At 39.7% G+C, this 22,280-nt stretch overlaps 2 protein-coding genes across 7 annotated transcripts; one reads left to right on the forward strand and one right to left on the reverse strand.

Annotated features, from left to right (window-relative positions):
- Nucleotides 1-294: 294 nt before the first annotated feature.
- LOC110538572 (dual specificity mitogen-activated protein kinase kinase 4) lies at nt 295-20,118 on the reverse strand. 5 transcript variants are annotated; one of them, XM_021625467.3, is made up of 13 exons: nt 19,533-19,892; nt 18,550-18,585; nt 17,006-17,038; nt 15,016-15,118; nt 12,220-12,391; nt 11,731-11,850; nt 11,455-11,574; nt 11,296-11,347; nt 10,996-11,123; nt 2,421-2,498; nt 2,129-2,277; nt 1,765-1,810; nt 295-1,588 (listed from the first exon to the last, which is right to left on the reverse strand). In XM_021625467.3, the coding sequence occupies exons 1-13, from the start codon at nt 19,675-19,677 to the stop codon at nt 1,475-1,477; spliced, it is 1,296 nt and encodes a 431-aa protein (XP_021481142.1). In that variant the 5' UTR covers nt 19,678-19,892; the 3' UTR covers nt 295-1,474. The 5 variants fall into 5 exon arrangements, with proteins under 5 accessions (XP_021481142.1, XP_090049862.1, XP_021481144.1 ...); XM_090193736.1 differs by having other exon boundaries at nt 16,940-17,038; nt 19,533-19,873; XM_021625469.3 differs by lacking the exon at nt 17,006-17,038 and having other exon boundaries at nt 15,016-15,106; nt 19,533-19,893.
- Nucleotides 19,802-22,077, forward strand: LOC110538574 (transmembrane protein 220-like). Of its 2 annotated transcripts, none has more exons than XM_090193737.1 (6): nt 19,802-19,934; nt 20,827-20,856; nt 20,972-21,032; nt 21,239-21,362; nt 21,454-21,513; nt 21,629-22,077. In XM_090193737.1, the coding sequence occupies exons 2-6, from the start codon at nt 20,854-20,856 to the stop codon at nt 21,756-21,758; spliced, it is 378 nt and encodes a 125-aa protein (XP_090049863.1). In that variant the 5' UTR covers nt 19,802-19,934; nt 20,827-20,853; the 3' UTR covers nt 21,759-22,077. The 2 variants fall into 2 exon arrangements, with proteins under 2 accessions (XP_090049863.1, XP_021481146.1); XM_021625471.3 differs by lacking the exon at nt 19,802-19,934 and adding an exon at nt 20,166-20,615.
- The last annotated feature ends 203 nt before the right edge of the window (nt 22,078-22,280 follow it).

A 22,280-nucleotide genomic window follows, 5' to 3' on the forward strand; every position in this document is an offset into this window, starting at 1 on the left:
ATATTGTGCTTTCAGACTTACAGGCCGTTGCTTTCCTTTATTGTGCAGCAATTATCCTGACCAAAAGGAATGGACTAAATAATGAATTACAAAAGCGAAAACTAGTAAATAAGGTCTTACTTCATGTGTTTCAAATGCTCCATTGCCACTTGCCAGTTACTCTGTATGAACACCAGTCAGGCAAATCCCTGTACAGGTTTTGTTGGATAGTTCTTACATTTTTCTGTGACACCAAGCTCAAAATGTACACTCATATTTTCAGTCAGATGAAAGATCAAATAAATTGATACATCCTTATTTCATAAGCTCATTTTAATATTCTCAGGTCATTAAATATTTTACACATTCTGCCCAGCAAGATATTATTTTTTGAATGTTCTACAGTAAAACTGCAAACATTTAAATGCATGTTGTATGCAATGATGTCCAGCCAACCAGTATTTTACCAGCAGTAAAATAAATTATATCTGGTCATCTAAAAAGATGTGAACTGTGTGTACTAAACCTCTAGATTCTGTGTACATTGTGAATATTATAGGAGTCAATCAATCACGGTCTGAAAACAGTTCAGGTGCCATGCATTTGAGGAACAAGTACTGGCATATCAGCTGAAATAATTAGGGGCTGGTCGGGTCCATTAGAACGGTTGGAACATCCAGAACAGTAGGCAATTTCATTACAGATAAATGTGTAGCTATATACAGGGATACAAGATGGCATGAGTAATTACAGATCAACAGCACCATACATACATACAGCTTAGCATTTAAAAAGAGTGTTGCATATGCCATGGCTGAGAGAGCCAGTAAGTGTGTTTGTGGTTGCTTGCCTTCTTACATCAATGGATTAACCTGAGCTCAAATAGATGCAGAGTAACTAAATGTCTCTCAAAACACAATTATTTCTCTCTTTATTTATATAATCAGCACAAAGTCCATTGCACAGTGACGGCAGCACCCTCACAACATTGGATGGAACCACATGATCCTGTCCATCAATGCTGTTACGTTTTAAATTGCTTTACACCATAAGAAGCAAGGTTTCATTTAAGATACCAACCACAATTCTTAAAGTCACATACATGGAAGAGATGGGAAGTTTCAAAGAGCATGATTCCAGTATCTCCAAATCATATATTCCACAAGTGATTAAACACTATAAATACATTTCCAGATTTTAAATCACTGTACTGTATCCACATTAGAGATGAGGTCTCACATCGAGGTGAACCAAGACCATGGTATATTCATTCAGTTACTAGTTGTACTTACATGTAAGTGTGTGTGTAGGATAGAGAAAAGTGTGAGAATGTTGATAGCATACAGACGTGACTGATCACCAGTCTTAGTACACGTGGTGTTTTAATTTGTAAATTTTCTGTCTTAGTTTAACACTGCAGTATGGGATGAAGCAACTCTTTAGGCCATTGTTTTGTTGTTTCTGTTCCAGGCTTCCGTTATTACTTGTTCTACAGTCAGTCGACGTACATGGGGGAGCTGGGAGAAGTGGGCATCTGATCCAGGATTCTGCATACGTAACTAGCAACATCCACTGAGCGCTCCTCATACATCAGAATGAAAGCATGTTTCTGTATTGAAGAGAACCAGAAACATGTAATAATATGTACGGGTGATAAGTATCTCTGCATGTAATACAATTACATTAATATTTAGTCATTTAGCAGACGCTCGTATGCATACACCACCCCCGGTACTGAGGGTGCCATGCTCTACCAACTGAGCCACACGGGACGTACATACTTACCAGAAGCTCTTTGTACTTTGGCCTTTTTGACTCATCCTTTGTAAGGCTAAAGGGAATAAATAAAGGGAATAAATAATTAAAATTCTGCTCTGCAATAAACCACATCATGGTTCTCTTCGAGACTTAAAACAGACATGACATGTTTTGTTCACCAGGGGGAAATCAAATCCAGAGGATGTCTCATGCAGAAGATTACCTTATGAATTTCACATATTTTATTATTTGTGGGTGAATACTGCGAAAGTATGCAGTAGTTTACATTGACAATATTGCTCTGCAGTGATTCAATGTACTTCAACTTATACTATATCATCGTGAGAATAACATTGAAGCAGTGCCACCAGAAGTTGTATCTGTCCTTTACCACAGATTGACAAAGTTGATGAATTTGGGGGAGAACTGCCTGTCTTCTGAGTTGGTAAGCTGTGGAGGTTCTCCCTTCACCACCTGTGTCAGCTGGTCAAACACACTGTTCCACTTTGGGTAGGGAAACCGCCCAGTCGCCAGCTCGTACTGTAAAACAAACCCCACAAAGACAACATGGTGAGTCTATAGTTACAATATACTATCTTGTCTTGTGGATTTAACATTCAGTGTATCTTCAAATAACTATTTGAATGTTAAAGACAACGTGGACCAGAGGGTTGAGGACCCACCAGTGTTATCCCCAAACTCCATACGTCTGACCGGACGTCATAGCCTTGTCTGGAGGCACTTGGGTCTATTCTCTCAGGCTGTGGAAGAGACAAGGAAAACATGTTACAATTCATCATGGTGATATCATAGATGGGCCTTTAAAAGAGAAAAACTAAAATGAAGAACAAACATTCAAATAAATGTTCAAAATTAGACAACTTGGGGGGAATTTTTTTTAAACAGACTTGTGAGACAAGTGTGTATACAGTCCTCACCATATGCATTTGGACAGTGAAGCTCATCTTATTTTGGCTCTATCCTCTAGTATTTTGGATAATCAATCAAATGATGACTGAAGCAACAGTATAAAATAACACCATATATTTGAGGGTATCGGTTTTATCCTTTTGAAATAAAAGCACTTTATGCATCTAGTTCCCCCATTTTAAGAAATCACAAGTATTTGGACAAAATCACAGTAATCTGAAGGTTCGTTTTTGGTTCCATATAATTTCTCACAACTGTATCAAGCTTGTAACTCTATAAACGCTTTTGCTTCTGCAGTTTTTGGGGGGGAACTTTTAGGCCAGGTCTTGTTCAATTGTAAGCGAATGGTGAATAGTAGTGATGGGAAAGGCGTTGGTGCTTTCACCGAAAAATGGTTCATTAAACAGAGCGTCATCATCTGTTCACAATGCACATTAGTGGCATCTGCGTGTGATTATCAGAGAATATTGTTTTCTCCACTGTTTTCATAAAAATTCAGTGCCGCAACGGTAAATCATTGGATTTAGTAGCCTATTCCTAGTTGGAATACCAGGTTCACATCAGACTTCTTTTTTTGCCCTTCAAGTTAGCTATTTCTCAAAAACGGAATCTATGGCATTATTTAGGATGCTTAAGACAGAAACATTTACTATAATAAATAAAACAAATTTGAACAGTGCAGAACGTGTGGTTTCACAAAATAATTTTCTAAATAGTGTCTCTTCAATGGTATTCGACCTCATACCCTCACGTCACTAATGCTGCAGATATTTTCTTTTAAGCAGTATCCAAATCCATAGGATGTAGTGATCACAATATTATAGCCATATCTAGGAAAACCAAAGTCCCAGAGGCTGGGCCTAATACAATGTATAAGTGGTTTTGTAGCGATTCATATGTTGATGTAAAGAATATTTGCTGGTCTGTGGTTTGTAATGAGGAACAACCAGACGCTGCACTTGACACATTTATGAAACTACTTATTCCAGTTACAAATAAGCACGCACCCATTAAGAAAATGACTACACTTAAATCCCCTTGGATTGATGAGGAATTGAAAAATTGTATGGTTGAGAGGGATGAGGCAAAAGGTATGGCAATTAAGTCTGGCAACCCAACTGACTGGCAAACGTACTGCAAATTAAGAAATCATGTGACTAAACAAGATAAAAAGAAACTACACTATGAAATAAATTATATAAAGAATGATATTAAAAAAGCTTTGGGGCACCTTAAATTACATTTTGGGAAAAATAGCCAACTATGCTTCATTCATTGAATGGAGCTCATTCATCACAAAGCCCACTGATATTGCAAACTACTTTGCTTATCTTGCCAATGGGAAAAAGTCATTAAACTTAGGGATGACACGCCAGCAACAAATGCTGAAACTCCACATCCAAGTATATCGGACCAAATTATGAAAGACAAGAATTAACAACAGAATTTCAGCATGCTTTTTGGGAAGGACACTCAACAAGCACAGTACTTACACAAATTACTGATGATTGGATGAGAGAAATTGATGATACAATGATTGTGGGGGCTGTTATTAGACTTCAGTGCAGCTTTTGACATTATCGATCATAGTCTGCTGCTGGAAAAAACGTATGTGTTATGGCTTTACACCCACTGCTATAATGTGGATAAAGAGTTCCTGGTCTAACAGAACACAAATGGTGTTCTTTAATGGAAGCCTCTCAAATATAATCCAGTTAGAATGATGAATTCCCCCAGGTAGCTGTTCAGGCCCCTTACTTTTTAAAATATTTACTAATGACATGCCACTGACTTTGAGTAAAGCCAGAGTGTCTATGTATGCGGATGACTCAACACTATACACGTCAGCTACTACAGCGACTGAAATGACTGCAACACTCAAAGAGCTGCAGTTAGTGGATGGCAAGGAATAAGTTAGCCCTAAATATTTCTAAAACTAAAAGCATTGTATTTGGAACAAAACACTCAACCCTAAACCTCAACTAAATCTTGTAATAAATAATATGGAAATTGAGCAAGTTGAGATGACTAAACTGCTTGGAGTAACACTAGATTGTAAACGGTCATGGTCAAAACAAACTGATGCAGTAGTAGCTAAGACGGGGAGAAGTCGGTCTATAATAAAGCGATGCTCTGCCTTAACAACACTATCAACAAGGCAGGTCCTACAGGCCCTAGTTTCTACCTTCTTAACAACAAGGCAGGTTCTACAGGCCCTAGTTTCTACCTTCTTAACAACACTATCAACAAGGCAGGTCCTACAGGCCCTAGTTTCTACCTTCTTAACAACACTATCAACAAGGCAGGTCCTACAGGCCCTAGTTTCTACCTTCTTAACAACACTATCAACAAGGCAGGTCCTACAGGCCCTAGTTTCTACCTTCTTAACAACACTATCAACAAGGCAGGTCCTACAGGCCCTAGCTTCTACCTTCTTAACAACACTATCAACAAGGCAGGTCCTACAGGCCCTAGCTTCTACCTTCTTAACAACACTATCAACAAGGCAGGTCCTACAGGCCCTAGCTTCTACCTTCTTAACAACACTATCAACAAGGCAGGACCTACAGGCCCTAGTTTTGTCGTACCATGACTATTGTTCAGTCGTGTGGTCAGGTGCCACAAAAAAGGAGTTAGGAAAATTGCAATTGGCTCAGAACAGGGCAGCACGGCTGACGCTTGGATGTACACAGAGAGCTAATATTAATAATATCCATGTCAATCTCTCCTGGCTGAAAGTGGAGGAGAGATTGACTTTATCACTACTTTTATTTATGAGAGATATTGAGGTATGTTGAATGCACCGTGCATACCCCACAAGACATGCCACAAGAGGTCTCTTCACAGTCCCCAAGTCCAGAACAGACTATGGGAGGCACACAGTACTACATAGAGCCATGACCACATGGAACTCTATTCCACATAAAGTAACTGACGCAAGCAGTAAAATATTTAAAAAACAGATTAAAAAAAACAGCGGGGACTGTGAAGTAACAAACATTGGCACATACACACACACACGATAACATACACATGGATTTAGTACTGTAGATGTGGTAGTGGAGGAGTAGGGGCCTGAGGGCTCACAGTGCGTTGTGAAATCTGTGAATGTATTGTAATGTTTTTTAAAATTGTATAAACTGCCTTAATTTTGCTGGACCCCAGGAAGAATTGCTGCTTCTTTGGCAGCAGCTAATGGGGATCCATAATAAATACTGTATGTTCCATAGTTCCCTAGTCTATCTGCTAAACTACTTGTCAAGTGAAACTACATATGCAAAATCCTAACTACATTTGTAAGTACAGTGTCCAGTAGAAGTCGGTGTTCGAAAGCAGCTTGGATTTGAAGAAAGCACCAGAACCACGAAATCAGTGGGATCTCGCATTTTGCAACACACTGTTTGAAAAAGCACGTGATCAAACAAAGCGTTGGATGTAACTGATGACATACTTCTGATAAAAGATACATGCATCGGCACACTGCTTCAACGTTATCGCTAAGCAGCTTTCGAAGCATGCCTGGGAGCTCCGCTATCAAACCTAAATATCACTATTAAATCATATTTTATTAGTCACATGAGCCGAATACAACAGGTATAGATAGATCTTACAGTGAAATGCTTACTTACGAGCCCCTAACCAACAATGCAGCTGAAGAAAAAAAATACAGATAAGAGATAAAAGTAGCAAGTAATTAAAGAGCAGCAGTAAAATAACAATAGTGAGACTATATACAGTTAGTTGAGGTAATATGTATGTGGGTAGAGTTATTAAAGTGACTATGCATAGATGATAACAACAGAGTAGCCGCGGTATAAAAGAGGGGGAGAGGGGCAATGCAAATAGTCTGGGTAGCCATTTGATTAGGTGTTTTTAGTCTTATGGCTTGGGGGTAGAAGCTGTTTAGAAGCCTCTTGGACCTAGACTTGGCGCTCCGGTACTGCTTGCCGTGCGGTAGCAGATACACTGTTCTATGACTAGAGTGGCTGGAGTCTTTGACAATTTTTAGGGCCATCCTCTGACACTGCCTGGTATAGAGGTCCTGGATGACAGGGCCCCAGTGATGTACTGGGCCGTTCGCACTACCCTCTAGTGCCTTGCGATCAGAGTCCAAGCAGTTGCCATACCAGGCAGTGATGCAGTGGTGGTGCAGCTGTAGAACCTTTTGAGGATCTGAGGACCCATACCAAATGTTTTCAGTCTCCTGCGGGGGAATAGGTTTGGTCGTGCCCTCTTCACGACTGTCTTGGTGTGCTTGGACCATGTTAGTTTGTTGGCGATGTGGACACCAAGGAACTTGAAGCTCTCAACCTGCAACAATGCAGCCCTGTCAATGAGAATGGGGGTGTGCTCAGTCCTCTTTTTCCTGTAGTCCATAATCATCTCCTTTGTCTTGAATAGATTCACTGTCCAAATACATATGGTGAGGACTGTATTATTGAGTGCATTAATTATCATAGGCACTCATTTGTGTCTATTCAACAGAATACAACATACACCCAAGGGCTGACCCCATTTAGTCGATAGGCTGTTGGTCAACTGAGATGTTTTTAGTCGAGCAGGCACACCTGTCTGATTTGAGCTACTCTGAGTGGACTAATCCATTGAGGAGGACTCTAGGATGCCACGTTCCTATGAAAAGGGGAGTGTGACTAAGATCAGGGAGGAAGAGAGGCCCAATTCGGCAGAAATCTGTTTTTTTTTGTGCTTTATCAGTATATATCCATAATCTTTACCAAGATGCACAAGGCACGTCTCTCAAAAATGCGCTCTTGCGCGTTCATTGTTTCATAACTTCATTGTGTTTACCCTAATTATTAGTGTATATCAATTCCCCATTACATATAAATCACCAGTAGTAACCTACATTTACCATTAATTCCCATAATGTCTAATCTACAATGTTTGTTGGGTTACGGTAATTTCTGCTAATGCGCTCAATATATTATTAGTCGTTTACCGTTCCCATTGTCAGAGTGGACACATTTGCAGAGCTCACCACCTATGCTACACGTGTGAGAAACAAGTTTTGGTTTATTTCATGCCATTTAAGAGTTGTCAATTTATTCATAGTTTTTTTGTTTTTTGTAGGCCTAGGTTACCTGGACTGCGGGCAAATGTAGGCCTATAAATGTGCCCATTTCAGATGTCTGATAGTATTTCTGATTGTCTTAATCCACCATCACTAATGAGCTGTGGACTGCACGTAAAGAGAGTCTGTTTTTAGAATCCATTGAAAATGACAATAGGTACTCAACGTATTAGAACAGAAATCCAGCGCTCTCCCTTCCGATAACCACTTGGCATGAAAGGAAACAATGTAATGCTCTGATCCAGTGGAAACGTCATAAAATACCAGATTACTTATTTTCCCTTGCACAATTAGCCTACAGCTGTGTATGTCCCTGTCGTGGGAAACTGAGGGCCCAGAATATTTGATGCAATGTTGCAAGTTGGCTAGCACGAGTTTAGGGTCGGACTGTTGATACGTTTCAAGTTTGTTGCACAGGCCACGCGTAACCAATGTGAATTATAGGATATTTATTTTTAAATCAGGATATTGTTTACCTGCAGGCTGCAATGTTTTTAATTTGTTGGTTTTATGTAGGCTATTCTTACATCATTGGCAATAGAAGTTATTTTAGATTTGTAGTATTGTTTTCATTTAGATATAATTTAGATTTACCACATGACAAAGAGATTGAGATACAAAAACCATTATAAATTAAATGAAACTGTTCCACGAAAATGAGCATATGAAAATCATAACTGGCACGCAGATCGGTAGAAATGGTCAAATTAATTGGCACTCCAAATGGAAAAAGGCTGTTGGCCCCTGGTGTAGCCTATTACCGGCAACTTCAGGAGCATAACGCAGAATCCAGGAAAGCCAGCAGGGGGTAGACGAGCTTGATAACTGGCTCCCTCGAGTCGTGTGTGTGTGTTAATTATTTAAATCAAACTGTGCTTAAAGTACCAGACAAGCTCAATACACAGTTCATTTTAAAACACAGGGTGTGTATATGAAAAAAATATAAATGTAAACATTTTAGACCAATAGAATGGTCGAAAGAAAAGACTACTCTGGGACAGCCCTACGGAAAACCCTGTCCATGTCCTCATTGCCTGGTTCTACATGCCTTTCATAATAATCACCTCAGCCAGTTACTTCACGTATGACCTCACCTCCACGCATGTAAAGAAAAATGCAGTGGTTCCAAACAGTGCCCAGGTCACAGACTTCTACCAGCCATGCTGCTGAGTGGAGGGAGCACCTCCTATCCTCTGGCTCATTCATTCATGCACCAGAAATAGATGATGATGTCACCCATTCACAGCAGTGGGACAGAATTCCCTGACCGCAGCACTGATGTGTTTTATGGCATAGTGGCTACAGCATCAGCTCACCTCTGCCAAGACTGAAAAAGATCTGGCTGCCCAGCTGTCACCTAGGACACAGCTCACAGTTACTCAGATATGTTATTAACTCAAAACACAACTACTCAGACCTACTACACCGTGTATAAAACATTAAGAACACATGCTCTTTCCATGACAGACTGAACAGGTGAAAGCTATGACCCCTTATTGATGTCACTTGTTAAATCCACTTCAATCAGTGTAGATGAAGGGGAGGAGACAGGTTAAAGGATGTTTTAGCCTTGAGACAAGTGAGACATGGTTGGTGTATGTGTGCGATTCAGAGGGTGAATGGGCAAGACAACATATATTAAGTGCCTTTGAACAGGGTATGGTAGTAGTTGGCAGGTGCACCGGTTTGTCAAGAATTGCAACGCTGCTGGGTTTTTCCACACTCAACAGTTCCCTGTGTGTATCAAGAATGGTCCACCACCCAAAGGTCATCTAGCTTGACAACTGTGGGAAGCATTGGAGTCAACATGGGCCAGCCCACCATACCTGTGGAACACTTTCAGCACCTTGTAGAGTCCATGCCCTGATGAATTGAGGCTGTTATGAGGGCAAAAGGGGATGCAACTCAATATTAGGAATGTGTTCCTAATGTTTTGTACACTCAGTGTATATCAACTCAAAACGACATTGGTGCACATTTAATTTAGATGTGTAATTGCTTTCAAATACAAAAAGTATTTCCTAATTAAAATGACTGACCTGTGGATTAAAGAATGCTTCGGTACATAATGGTAGTAGTAAAATTAACCTGACACTACAGTGTGCAAAATAATTAGTGAGCATATTCCAAAAAACATTTCAGACATGTGGCCACTTGCCAGCTAAATGAACTAAATCATAACAACCAGAGGGGAACAGAGCTAGACTGTCACCTGAACCAAATACCATGAACCAAATCTAACCTACTTAATTGTAGTGTAGTACATAATATTCCATTGAAGTGAAATCAATCCCTCTCTAATATCTAGACCAAACAGAGACAAATGGTGCTAAAGCAATTAGCAATGGGGTGGCCAAGAAGCACCTGGCAGGTCTGCAATTTTTATATTTGAAAAAGGAAACTGGAGCCATGTGGGTTGGATTCCTGCACTGTGAGCTCACAGCTGTGGGAGCACCAACCCAAACAGCTTTATTCTGACAGACATGAATGAAGTAACCCAGCCCTTCCTCGGCCTTCTGATAGATGCGTGGCAGAGATATGGCAGAGGTGTGCCCTACGTCCTGATAGGGAGATGCCAAATTTAGAATGGAAACTGGAGGGGCCGTGGCTCCCTTCTCCCATCAGCAATACCACCGCCAGAAAATTAACCCTGTGATGACGACACGATGAGCTCATTCAACTGCACTGCCAGCAGTTTGGAAGACTACAACCATGTCACATACACACAGACGGCATGAGATTCCTCTGCAGCTAGTCCAAAATAGGAACAAGACAACAAGCATCTGCAAGAACAGATATCAGTAGCAACCATAATATAATTACCAACACTGCCATCAACAATAAGGAAAGGGGAATCAGAGAAGTGTAGGGGGCTGCCTTAAATTGGCATCCACTTCATCAGCGCCCGGGGAGCAATTGTTGTTAGGGGTTAACTGCCTTGCTCAAGTGGGAGAACGCCAGATTTTTCCACCTTGCCGGCTCAGAGATTTGAACCAGCGACCTTTCGGTTACTGGCCCAACAATCTTAACTACCTGCCTCCCCTGAATAACAACAAAACCACAGTCTCCTTACAACTGACGATCACCACCAAGTCACTAAGCACCAAAACAGTTGAATTCTTATCATGTGAAAGTGAAATGTATTCTTAGAAAGAGCCTTAGTTGTACATCTTCCACTTGCCTTGTCTTTCAGCCATTAATGAAACATTGCACCAAAATCCCCATACATCACTTACTGCCATGTACGGTCTGCACCCTGCATCTCTGGTTTTGGCAATGGAGTCCACCAGCTGCCCACTGATGCCAAAATCACAAAGCTTAATGTTGCCATTCCTGTCCAGGAGGATGTTGGATGGCTTGATGTCTGAGAGGAGAAACATATAGAAGACATGACAAAGCTAGGCTAAGAGTTCTGGGTAAAGGAAGTGCCACTTCTGTTGTGGTACAGTAAATAGAGCATTGTGAGGTAATAACGGCAATTACACATCTCAAATGAGGAAATAAAGAACAAGGTCTCCATTTTGGAGTCGTCTTACCTCTGTGAATTATTTTCAAGTATTCTTTTAAGTGGTTAAGTGCTTTCACAGTCTGTAATGAAAACACATAAGCAACTAAATTAATATAGAGAAATATGTACCCTTCCTGTCAAATTAATCAGTGTAAATTATGTAAGGAGAAAATGCATGAAAACTTACAGCTAATGTTATTTTGCCTAATATTTCCTCTGGAATCACATCATCTAAAGCACAATATACATATTTGTAGAATTTGTCGAAGGAGGTAGACATAAGTTCCATACATATCCAACAGTCCCCCTGACAAAGAAAAGAATCGTAAGACATAACATTACCTCGTGAAGATAATACACTGCTTATTGCTAACTACACAGAACGATTGATTGACATCCAATGCATTTCCTATATAGAGAAATCAATCAACAAAACACAGAAGTGAAAATCTTGCATGGTCACCTCTCTGAAAAGAGCCCCGTAAAACTGAACTATGTAGAGACAGTCACTACTCCTCATGACCACATCCAGATCCATTAGCAGCTGCTTCTGTTCCTTCTCATCAACCGTTGACCTAATCCTCTGTGGGAGACACACATTGTAATCAGATGCATGTTGCTTTCAAATTGTGACCATGGTTGGAAGTCACAGGAGGTTGGTGGCACCGTAATTGGTGAGGACGGGCACGTGGTAAATGGCTGGAGTGGAATTAGTGGAAAGGTATCAACTTCAAACACATGGTTTCCATTCGCTGTTCCAGCCATTATTACGAGCCTTCCTCCCCTTATCATGAGCAACATGTTACCATATCCTGCAATGGGAGTCAGTTACACTTTGGTGATTACTGAGTGTTCATTTCACAATATAGCCTAAGACTGATGAGCAGGCATAAATCTTGCCCTGAACACTTCCTGTAGTTTAGTCAATAAGAGGTCAGTAAGGGGCAGTCACCTTGACAGCCATTATCTGGTTGCTGGGCTTGTGCACCATCTTGTTGACAGAGCCGTAAGCGCCCCGCCCAATCTCCCCCAGGTCCTTGAGGTCCTCAGCCGTGAAGTCACAATCGCCACCGGCGGTCTTCAACTTCCCTGACGACTCGATACTATGCGTACGCAGCCTCTCTCTGGCCACAGAAATAGGTGGGAGACATAAGAAACACAATCTTAGTTGAGTTAATTTCACCTCAATCATATACTGAACAAAAATGTTAATGCAACATGAAACAATTTCAAAGATTTTGCTGTGTTTTAGTTCGTATAAGGAATTCAGTCAGTTTAAATAAATTGGGCCCTAATCTATGGATTTCCTATAACTGGGCAGGGGTACAGCAATGGGTGGGCCTGGGAGGGCATAGGCTCCGACGATCCCACAGGTGAAGAAGCCGAATGTGGATGTCCTGGGCTTGCGTGGTTACACGTCTGCGGTTGAGAGGCCGTTTGGACGTACTGACAAAACATTTTTTAAATGCCGTTGGAAGTGGCTTAGAGAAATTAACTTTAAAATGATCTGGCAACAGCACTGGTGGACATTCCTGCAGTCAGCATGCCAATTGCATCCTGCCTCAAAACTTGAGACGTCTGTGGCATTGTGTTGTGTGACAAAACTGCACATTTTAGAGTGGCCTTTTATTGTCCACAGCACAAGGATCACCTGGGTAATGATCATAAATCTTAAATCAGCTTTTTGATTTGACACACCTGTCAGGTGGATGGTTTATATCGACAAAGGCTAAAGTGCTCACTAACAGGGATGTAAACAAATTTGTGCACAGAATGAGAGAAATAAGCTTTTTGTGTGGAACATTTCTGGAATCTTATTTCAGCTCATGAAACATGATACCAACACTTTACATGTTGCGTTTATATTTTTGTTCAGTATACATACATACATACATACATACATACATACATATATACGTACGTGGGGCAAAAAAAGTATTTAGTCAGCCACCAATTGTGCAAGTTCTCCCACTTAAAAAGATGAGGCCTGTAATTTTCATCATAGGGACACTTCAACTATGACAGACAAAATGAGAAGAAAAAAAATCCAGAAAATCACATTTTTCTTGTGAATTTATTTGCAAATTATGGTGGAAAAGCTGACAAGGTACAAATCTGTCGTTCTGCCCCTGAACAGGCAGTTAACCCACTGTTCCTAGGCTGTCATTGAAAATAAGAATTTGTTCTTAACTGACTTGCCTAGTTAAATAAAGGTAAATAAATGCCCTTGCTGATGGAAGGAGGTTTTCACTCAAAATCTCACGATACATGGCCCCATTCATTCTTTCCTTTACACGGATCAGTCGTCCTGGTACCTTTGCAGAAAAACAGCATGAAAAAAAACAGCATGATGTTTCCACCCCCATGCTTCACAGTAGGTATGGTGTTCTTTGGAAGCAACTCAGCATTCTTTGTCCTCCAAACACGACGAGTTGAGTTTTTACCAAAAAGTTATATTTTGGTTTCATCTGACCATATGACATTCTCCCAATCTTCTTCTGAATCAAATGCTCTCTAGCAAACTTCAGACAGGCCTGGACATGTTCTGGCTTAAGCAGGGGGACATGTAGTGCGTAGTGTGTTACTGATGGTAGGCTTTGTTACTTTGGTCCCAGCTCCCAACTCTCTGCAGGTCATTAGGTCCGTGTGGTTCTGGGATTTTTGCTCACCGTTCTTGTGATAATTTTGACCCCACGGGGTGAGATCTTGCGTGGAGCCCCAGATCGAGGGAGATTATCAGTGGTCTTGTATGTCTTCCATTTCATTATAATTGCTCCCACAGTTGATTTCTTCAAACCAAGCTGCTTACCTATTGCAGATTCAGTCTCTCCAGCCTGGTGCAGGTCTACAATTTTGTTTCTGGTGTCCTTTGACAGCTCGTTGGTCTTGGCCATAGTGGAGTTTGGAGTGTGACTGTTTGAGGTTGTGGACAGGTGTCTTTTATACTGATAACAAGTTCAAACAGGTGCCATTAATACAGGTAACAAGTGGAGGACAGAGGAGCCTCTTAAAGAAGAAGTTACAGGTCTGTGAGAGCCAGAAATCTTGCTTGTTTGTAGGTGACCAAATACTTATTTTCCACCATAATTTGCAAATTAATTAATTAAAAATCCTACAATGTGATTTTCTGGATTTTTTTTCTCATTTTGTCTGTCATAGTTGAAGTGTACGTATGATGAAAATTACAGGTCTCATCTTTTTAAGTGGAAGAACTTGCACAATTGGTGGCTGACTAAATACTTTTTTTTGTCCCACTGTATATGATACGGCACCTGAAAAAGGATGGTTAGTTGACATCCGTTTGTTCAGTTTGCATTATCCAGCATCAGTAATTTGCTTGTCCAGGGTAACTTAGCAGGCTCATGTTATCTTCAAATTACACAGCAAAGACACAGGGCGTATTCACATTCACTACAATGGTGTTGCCCAAACAGGTACTTGAGGCTACATTCAGTTACTCTCTGTTTTCCATGAGCAGGTGGAGATAGAAATACAACAACTGCTAATCATTCCAACCTCACTTAGCCTGTCTTTATTGTGACAGATTGCCTGGGTACCTATACAGTACTGAATGTTACATTGACAATGTGTGGCTTTGGAGATGAAGAGTCTCAGCAGACTGTAGACTAGAGTGCAGAGTCATATAACAATTCATTATGCAGGAGTTTGCATTGTGGCTAATGCAAATTCCACTCCATGTAGATCTTCAGAAAACCACATCCATTGCAAAGTTCGGAGGTCAACTTACATGTGGGGGTTCTGGAATGGGGGTCCTGCTGTACTCAGAGTGAATCTGGTCGTTGGTTTAATCGGGGGATTGGCAAAATTTAACTTCAGTGCTTTGCGTTTACCTGATAGGGGAGAGGCAGAGTTTATGTCAGATTGCACACAAGACATCTATGGCAGGTGTAGAGCCAAGAACCAGAAAACAACATTTACACACTCAAAAACAACATGAAAACAAACAGTTACCATACCACAGAATGAGAGACCAGTAAAGGAATGGAGAGGTAAATTTAACAAGAGTATTCAAGTAAATTTACTGAAGTCATGCAATCCACATCTAGGGACAATGGATGTAAGAGTAATGACCTGCTTCTTACCAAAGGCATCCCTCTTTATATTTCTCTGTGAGAACATACATTTCTTCTATAGATGCTGATTTTTAGATTTTGGCTGATACTGAACTATATGGGATAGTCAACAAAACAGGTCTTGACCAAATTAAAATGAATCATGAGTAGGTCTAATAACAGGTTCTCAATCAAATATGTGTATGCTATAGCCTCAGTGGCCAGGAACAGAAACCCCCTGGAGGTATTTTTACAAGACATGTTCTGGTTGTACCAGTGACTCATTGCAGATGGTAGTTATATACTTTAACCAGTTCACTGAAGTTGATGCAGAAGCATACACTTCTCAGTAGACACCTGCTCTAAACCATAGCCTAGTACTAGATCACATCCTATGGCTATTCAGGATGGAGGCTTAGCTACAATCCAACACTCACCTACCATGTTTTAGTAGGTTTTGCTTGGTAATTTAAACAATAATGAGGGAATAGGTGAGAATTTAAATAAAAAAACTGACAATTTCTTGCTTGATTTTTACATTTATTTAGGCTACTACCCAGAGACTGTGAAACATGACAACATTGTGTAATGAGATTCTAACTCAACAAAAGCATTGTTCTGACAGAAAATCTTTGAAAATACAAAATGTGACTTTTGGCTCATAACCATACACAAGAGTCAAATAGCCTACACTACAGACTAGAAAATCTTGCCAGAGGAGAAGGAGCTTCCCAAGTAGAACTGTTCTGAGTTCACCTTGAAATGAAGGATGCATTCTGTTCTCTCCACCCCAAACACCACAAGAATGTATGTACTCAAATTCCAATAAAATGGCACAAGCAATTGGAAATTACACTAGTGTCTCCATGTCTCAACAGGCAAGTGTTTAAGTACAGCTCATGCCAAAAATCACTTAAGTGTTCAAAAACAAAACAGCTGCAAACTGGTTTGTAAAACAATGTGGCAAAACCCCAAGCATTACTAGCTAGTTTTGCTTGTTAGTAGCAAGCTGACTAAAAATGCTAAAACTAAAAAAAGGTAGAGCTTCCATTACAATGTTTATTAAAAACACACCTAATTAATAAATACAAGCAAAAGGACTACACGTCTGTCAAGATAAAATACATTTCCAACACAGTGCTATTTTGTGTAGAAGGCCGAACCAAACAGTGGTAAAGACCAGTTGAAAGCCAAGTGTGAATCTATATACACCAATGCTAATGGAAGCTCTTAGCCCTAGGCTTGTGCCGATGATGGATGATCAGAATATGGATTGGAACGTCTTGGTAAATGAACATTATGAAAGGTAAAAACATACAGGATGGTTAACACCAACCGTTGTTGTTTTTTAAACTACAGAGAAGTTAAATCAATAAGACTCACAGTTGGACAAGTCTTTCTTTCACTTGCTTTGCATCAGTAAAATATTATGACCTAATGTCTTAAATAACAGACCAACATACGCTGCACTCTAACTCTAGGATAATCAATGTTTAGCCTCAACTACTAGCCGTAACTATCAAAACCGGCACAAGCCTACTAGACCCCAACAACTCTTCACTTGGATTAGTTGAGAAAAGAGGACAGACTCCCCCATACCAGACCATCAGGCGGAAGCAAAGGGTTGAGAACTGTTGGTACTGTAGCAAAAGAGGTTTGGCTTACTTGGGGGAGCTCCAGACAGGTTTATCTGAAACCCTAGGAGGTGAGAAGAGAACATTTCTTTTTCATATTTCACCTGTATTTAGGCTACTGTTTTGACCGATGAACAAAAAACAAATCAAGTTCTATTAGGAAACGTGGTGAACAACAAACACTGTTCTTCTCAGCTTCAGTTTAGACCAGGGAACGATGCAGCACTGTTTCCCAACACCCGGCACCACCTTGACTGACAACTATTTGAAATATCTCAAATCAACTTGATTTTGCTAAATGGGGCTTCATTACTGGAAACGTCTATGAATCACAGTTTGATACCAAGTGTGGACAACAACTACTACACACACTAAAACATGACCAACTAGCCCAATTGAAGAAATCCTGACCGGAAATATTTTATCTAGGCCTAACCTACATGCAATACTTAACTAAATAATTAGGGTACTTATCAGATGTTACCAGCTGAAATTGCAGCAGCCTTGTTATCAATGTTGCATGTTAGAGTTAATAATCATAAATGTACTTAGTTTGAAGCAGGAAAAGCTCCTTTGTGTAAGCCCCCCAAATTATACAATTTGAACACAGAGACAACTGGCTGAATAGGCACGGGTGCTAAGGAAGGCCTACTAAAAACATAGGTTTACATCTCTTGCACTTGTCTTCTCTATGCTATAGATGGTACATTACCCAGACCCTATTGTATTCATGTTGTATGCACTTTCCCAAAAGAAACCAACCAATAACTGAAGAGTTAAAAACATATTTATTATTCAAATCTAGAAGACCGTGTTTTGTTCTGTTTTTTGTTCACTGTAAAATGTAACACTGCACTTTGAAATGTCCCTGTAAACAAATGTGGCTATGGCCTCGTGACATACTCAAATTATTTTCTTCTGAGTGAACTACTGAACTTTTATAACTTGGCCCCACGTCAGTGAACTGGTAAACGTTAAAAGCTGAGCATTCCACCACACAGAAAACAGAAAAATGTATTGCATATGGGGGGGGGGGGGGGGGGGGGGGATTAATCTACATGCACACATATATAGCCAGAAACAACCAAGATAACTTTGGTATGATTAAGGATTAGCTCAGGAAGATTCAGTGGAGCAAATTGGGGTAGACCTATAAAAATAACAACCTACAAATGATTTTTTTAAATGGAGTGGTGTGAGATAGAAAATTAAATGCATCCACAAAATGATCCTGGCAGGGAGAGACAATGACAATTGAATAAACTATTCTTGGGACAGCTCACCATCGATCAGCATCAAGTCAGGAGGGTTATGGGAAGTTAGTAGAATTAAGGAAAGGGAAGAAAAATATCACAGGAATGTAGTTTCAATACTTTGACAGTGACAGAAGTGGACCATAACATATTTATTTCATTTACTACCTGTTAAATATCAGATTGAGAACGGCATGCAAAAGTATAGAACCAGATCAAAAAAAAAACTAACGAGCTACGACAGTTATTGTTAAAGCATCAACAAAAAATGTAAATATATTATCTTTATAAAATGTGTAATATTGACAGTAACGTTAGCTACCTGTTTCACTCTGACATCTCCAGCACGTGTTGGATTCTGTAAGTTAAAAAATATATAGTTTGTAAAAACATAGCTAGCTAATGATGCATTGGGTGTAAATTTAAACAGATTTCTTCTGGTGGATGTAAATTAACGTTATTTGAAATCAAAGAGATTCTCATGCAACAGTTTCACTGTGCTAGCAATAACTGCATGGCCTAGGATACTTCGGGATTTTAGTAATAAATTAATAATAAAGCCCTTTATCCACTTCACAAGAGTCAGATCAAATAATGGATAACATTGTCTCTGCATCCAGTAGTTGAGGTAGTTTCGCAAGCTAATGCTAACAAGAGTTAGTGCAATGACTGGAATTATATGGTAACTGCTACAGTAGCATGTTAGTAGATACAATGAATTTCCCCAAAACACATCCCAACATGATCTTGTTATTTTTAGAACTGCAACATATTGTAGTTGGCTAGTTAGAGGTAACCTGACATTGAAAGACAGTAAGCAACACATGACCAGATCCAGATAAAGCATGACAGGCCTTCTTATATTCTAGCTAGCTAACGTTATTTAGGCTAACTAGCAATGCCGCTTGTTAGCCAACCTTAGCTAACGTTACCCAGCAAGCGAGTTAACTTACTTACCAACTATTCACTAGTTAACGTAAGCTGTGGCTAGCTATAAGGTGTTTTTGGTGTTACTTATTTCTAACACACATTTTCAGAACCCGTTATTTGCTTAGAAGACAATGTTTTGGGTGTGAGGGCAACTGATTTTGACAGTAGCTAGCTAGCGTTAACTGTAGACACCAAGCTAACTAACTAACAAACTAGTAATAGTGTGTGAATACAACTGAGGAAAGTTATGTTAGTAAGTAGATAGCTAGCCAATATAGGTAGCTAGTTCGTTAGCATAGTCATTAGGTTACTCCCGTTAACACCACTCACAAAAAAATATATAGTTTTAACAAGCTGGTATTTTACAATCCTTACCTTGCATACTGCTCATTGTTGTTATGTGTTGCGACTGGGATTGATGGTGATGTGAGCCTGTAGATCCTGCGTTATTGCTGTTGTGGCTGGTAGATGTTGTTGAGTTGTTGGGGCTGGGTGTCGCCATTGTGTGTTTGAATTCCATCAGCAGCACTAGGCTGCAATGCAGAGAGCAACTTCACCCTTTCAAAACAAGACTGGAGAATAATCAAACTGGCTAGACTTCTTCGACTCAAATGTGGTTGTAGAGAGCGCTACCGAACAAGACTGTAACTACCAACAAACAGTAAGAAATCGGGACAGTGTTTGACAGTCCAGTAACCCCCTTTCCACATAGAGTCGAGACCAAAGATGGTGGATAAATAAAGATTATTCAGTCAGGCCTTTTACGATTGAAAAAAGGTCAGTTCCGGCTTACTTAACTGGGTGTGTCTCCCATAGACACAAATGCAATAGCAGCTTGTCTGGTCTACCTAGTTTAATTGAACAAGAAAAAAACAGTGAGTGGGGTGTCTCGCTTCCTCTTCTGTCTCTGGTCGAGACTCAGTCAGCTGACCAAATGTCACTTGCGAACTTGAACACCCACAGCTTCCAACGCGACGCTGCTGTGTTTGTGGGCTTAGTTCGAGGAACACAAATCTAGGCTCAGATAACCATACCGCCTGCGTTAACCTTAAGCACTATGGGGAAGACAAATATCTGATCGTGTATCAGTGGGTAGGGGCGATTTCTAGCCTAATTGTATTAGACTATGAATTACCATACAGTTAACAGTAAAATGTCAGTTTACGTACATTTAAAGTATGTGTAATACTGTCCAGAATTGTTTTTATTTTAAAGTAGCCAAATCAGTATTTAATGTAACAGTAACACATATGTAACGTTTAATCGTTTTTCTTATTCATATATATTCAGAAAGCACTTTTCATGAAAAAAAGATACAAAACAACGAGTCTTGGCGACTTTGCTATAGTGCCTATAAATGTTCACTTGTCGAAACTTCAAAAAACCCCAAAAAATACGGAATGTTGAGTTTGCAATGTATGCATGTCATTGTTCTTTGCTCTAGCAAGTTATGTGCAGGCAAGTGATTCCCTTATTTGGTTACATTGTTTGAGATACTTTGTATCTATAGCCTACTGTATTTGGCGTTAACTGTAGGCATATCTGCTTCTGTTGAACTCATGGATTTAGCAGTCATTTAATAGGTGAACATGGTGTATGTCTGTCTTCGAATATTTGGCCCAAATTAGTAAATCCCATGTTTTATCCTTTGTCTTTTTTATTGGCATAGATTAACGATCCGGATGCAGTGTTATGGATGGTAGGATCACGCTTTTTTTTGTCGTTTAATGTTCTTAATGAATTACTATAATCAAAGTGTTTTTTGTATTTTTTTTATTTACAGTACTCCACATACACGCCTTTTCTATTTCCAGGTTGCCTATGCTATTCCAGCAAATCTGTGTTTATTGATTGCCATTATACCACATGTAACAGGTATGTGGGCATTATGGATGAATAGAGATCCATCAATGATATCAGCATATTTTTCCTATTAAATAACATTTCCATTTTAACATTTTTGGCCATTGACTGTTTAGTATCTTGTCATAGTATCATGAGTGTAGTTAAAGCTAGAAATATATATGCATGAGCCTGCACTGCACCCTGAATGTTTAAATGCTTGAGAGACTGTTTTTCAGAGACACTACTTTGGAGGAGAATTGCTAAACTTCATATGCTTATTTCGACTGCTGTTGTTTCCATGATGGGATGGACTCTGTATAAAGAGCGCATCATAAATATCTTCCAGCAAGAGGAGGGAAGGTATAGTCTCACAGTCAAAATATTTTTCTGTTTAGATGAGCATTGTGTACAATAATTATTTTTGGTCACACCTGTTTCTCTCTATCCCCAGGGAATTCTCTGGTCTCATGTTGATACTTGTCTGGCTTCTCCTGTGTCAACACTCTGGAAGGTAAGGACTTTCAACATAGATTTGGACCATATCCCTACATGCAATACTTTATTTAAAAAAGACTCAAACTCAGTACATCACTGATATCTGTACTGTCGTAACTCTTTTCTATTAGTTCTATTGGGGCTCTCAGACTGTCTGTTGCTGTTGCCATCACAATCTTCCCCTTTGTGGCCTGGCTGTACTACTACATTAACAAGGAGCTGAGGACCAGCTGGCCCCCGCATTGTAAAGCTGCACTGTAGATATCCATTCATTAAGATAGTCCAGTGATGAGTGAGCAACATATCTGCGGGTTGGAACATTTACAAGAGGATATGACCTAGCTACAGAGGCAGTATGGAAATCATGAATGCATTGTTTAAAAAGACGCATGTAAAAAACACCCCTGCTAAACCATACATCTAAATAAGTGACAATGTCATAAATTAGAATGTATATGATTGATACATTTTCCTTTTTTTTACTGGAATCATAATGAATATTTTTGTTGTTGTAGGCAACCCATTGCACTAATGTGATATCTGGTGTAATCACAATCAAATAAAGCAATTTAATAACAAATATAAATGACTTTTTATTATTATTTTTGCATCAGAAATCGAAATTGAAAGAAATGCATGTACTGTAGCCTACTCAAGGCTCCAAATAATTAGGTATTATTATTTAGCACAACTGCGCCTCGATAGCTACAGGATATGTGCTTTAAAAGTAATGTAGGCTATATCTAAATCAAACTAATGTTGTGTTTGGTGCTCCTAACTTGT

Source organism: Oncorhynchus mykiss, chromosome 12 (genome assembly GCF_057628025.1).
Source record: "Oncorhynchus mykiss isolate SJ-2025 chromosome 12, ASM5762802v1, whole genome shotgun sequence".
NCBI lineage: Eukaryota > Metazoa > Chordata > Actinopteri > Salmoniformes > Salmonidae > Oncorhynchus > Oncorhynchus mykiss.

Coding starts and splice junctions, on each gene's coding strand:
- LOC110538572 (XM_021625467.3), bottom strand. CDS start 19,677: ATGGAATTCAAACACACAATGGCGACACCCAGCCCCAACAACTCAACA. Junction 11,851..12,219: donor ACCAGATAATGGCTGTCAAG/GTGACTGCCCCT, acceptor TGTCTCCCACAG/AGGATTAGGTCAACGGTTGA. Junction 2,499..10,995: donor GGTGCAGACCGTACATGGCA/GTAAGTGATGTA, acceptor TCTCTTCCACAG/CCTGAGAGAATAGACCCAAG.
- LOC110538574 (XM_021625471.3), top strand. CDS start 20,580: ATGTCATTGTTCTTTGCTCTAGCAAGTTATGTGCAG. Junction 20,616..20,826: donor CTCTAGCAAGTTATGTGCAG/GCAAGTGATTCC, acceptor TTATTGGCATAG/ATTAACGATCCGGATGCAGT. Junction 21,514..21,628: donor CTGTGTCAACACTCTGGAAG/GTAAGGACTTTC, acceptor CTTTTCTATTAG/TTCTATTGGGGCTCTCAGAC.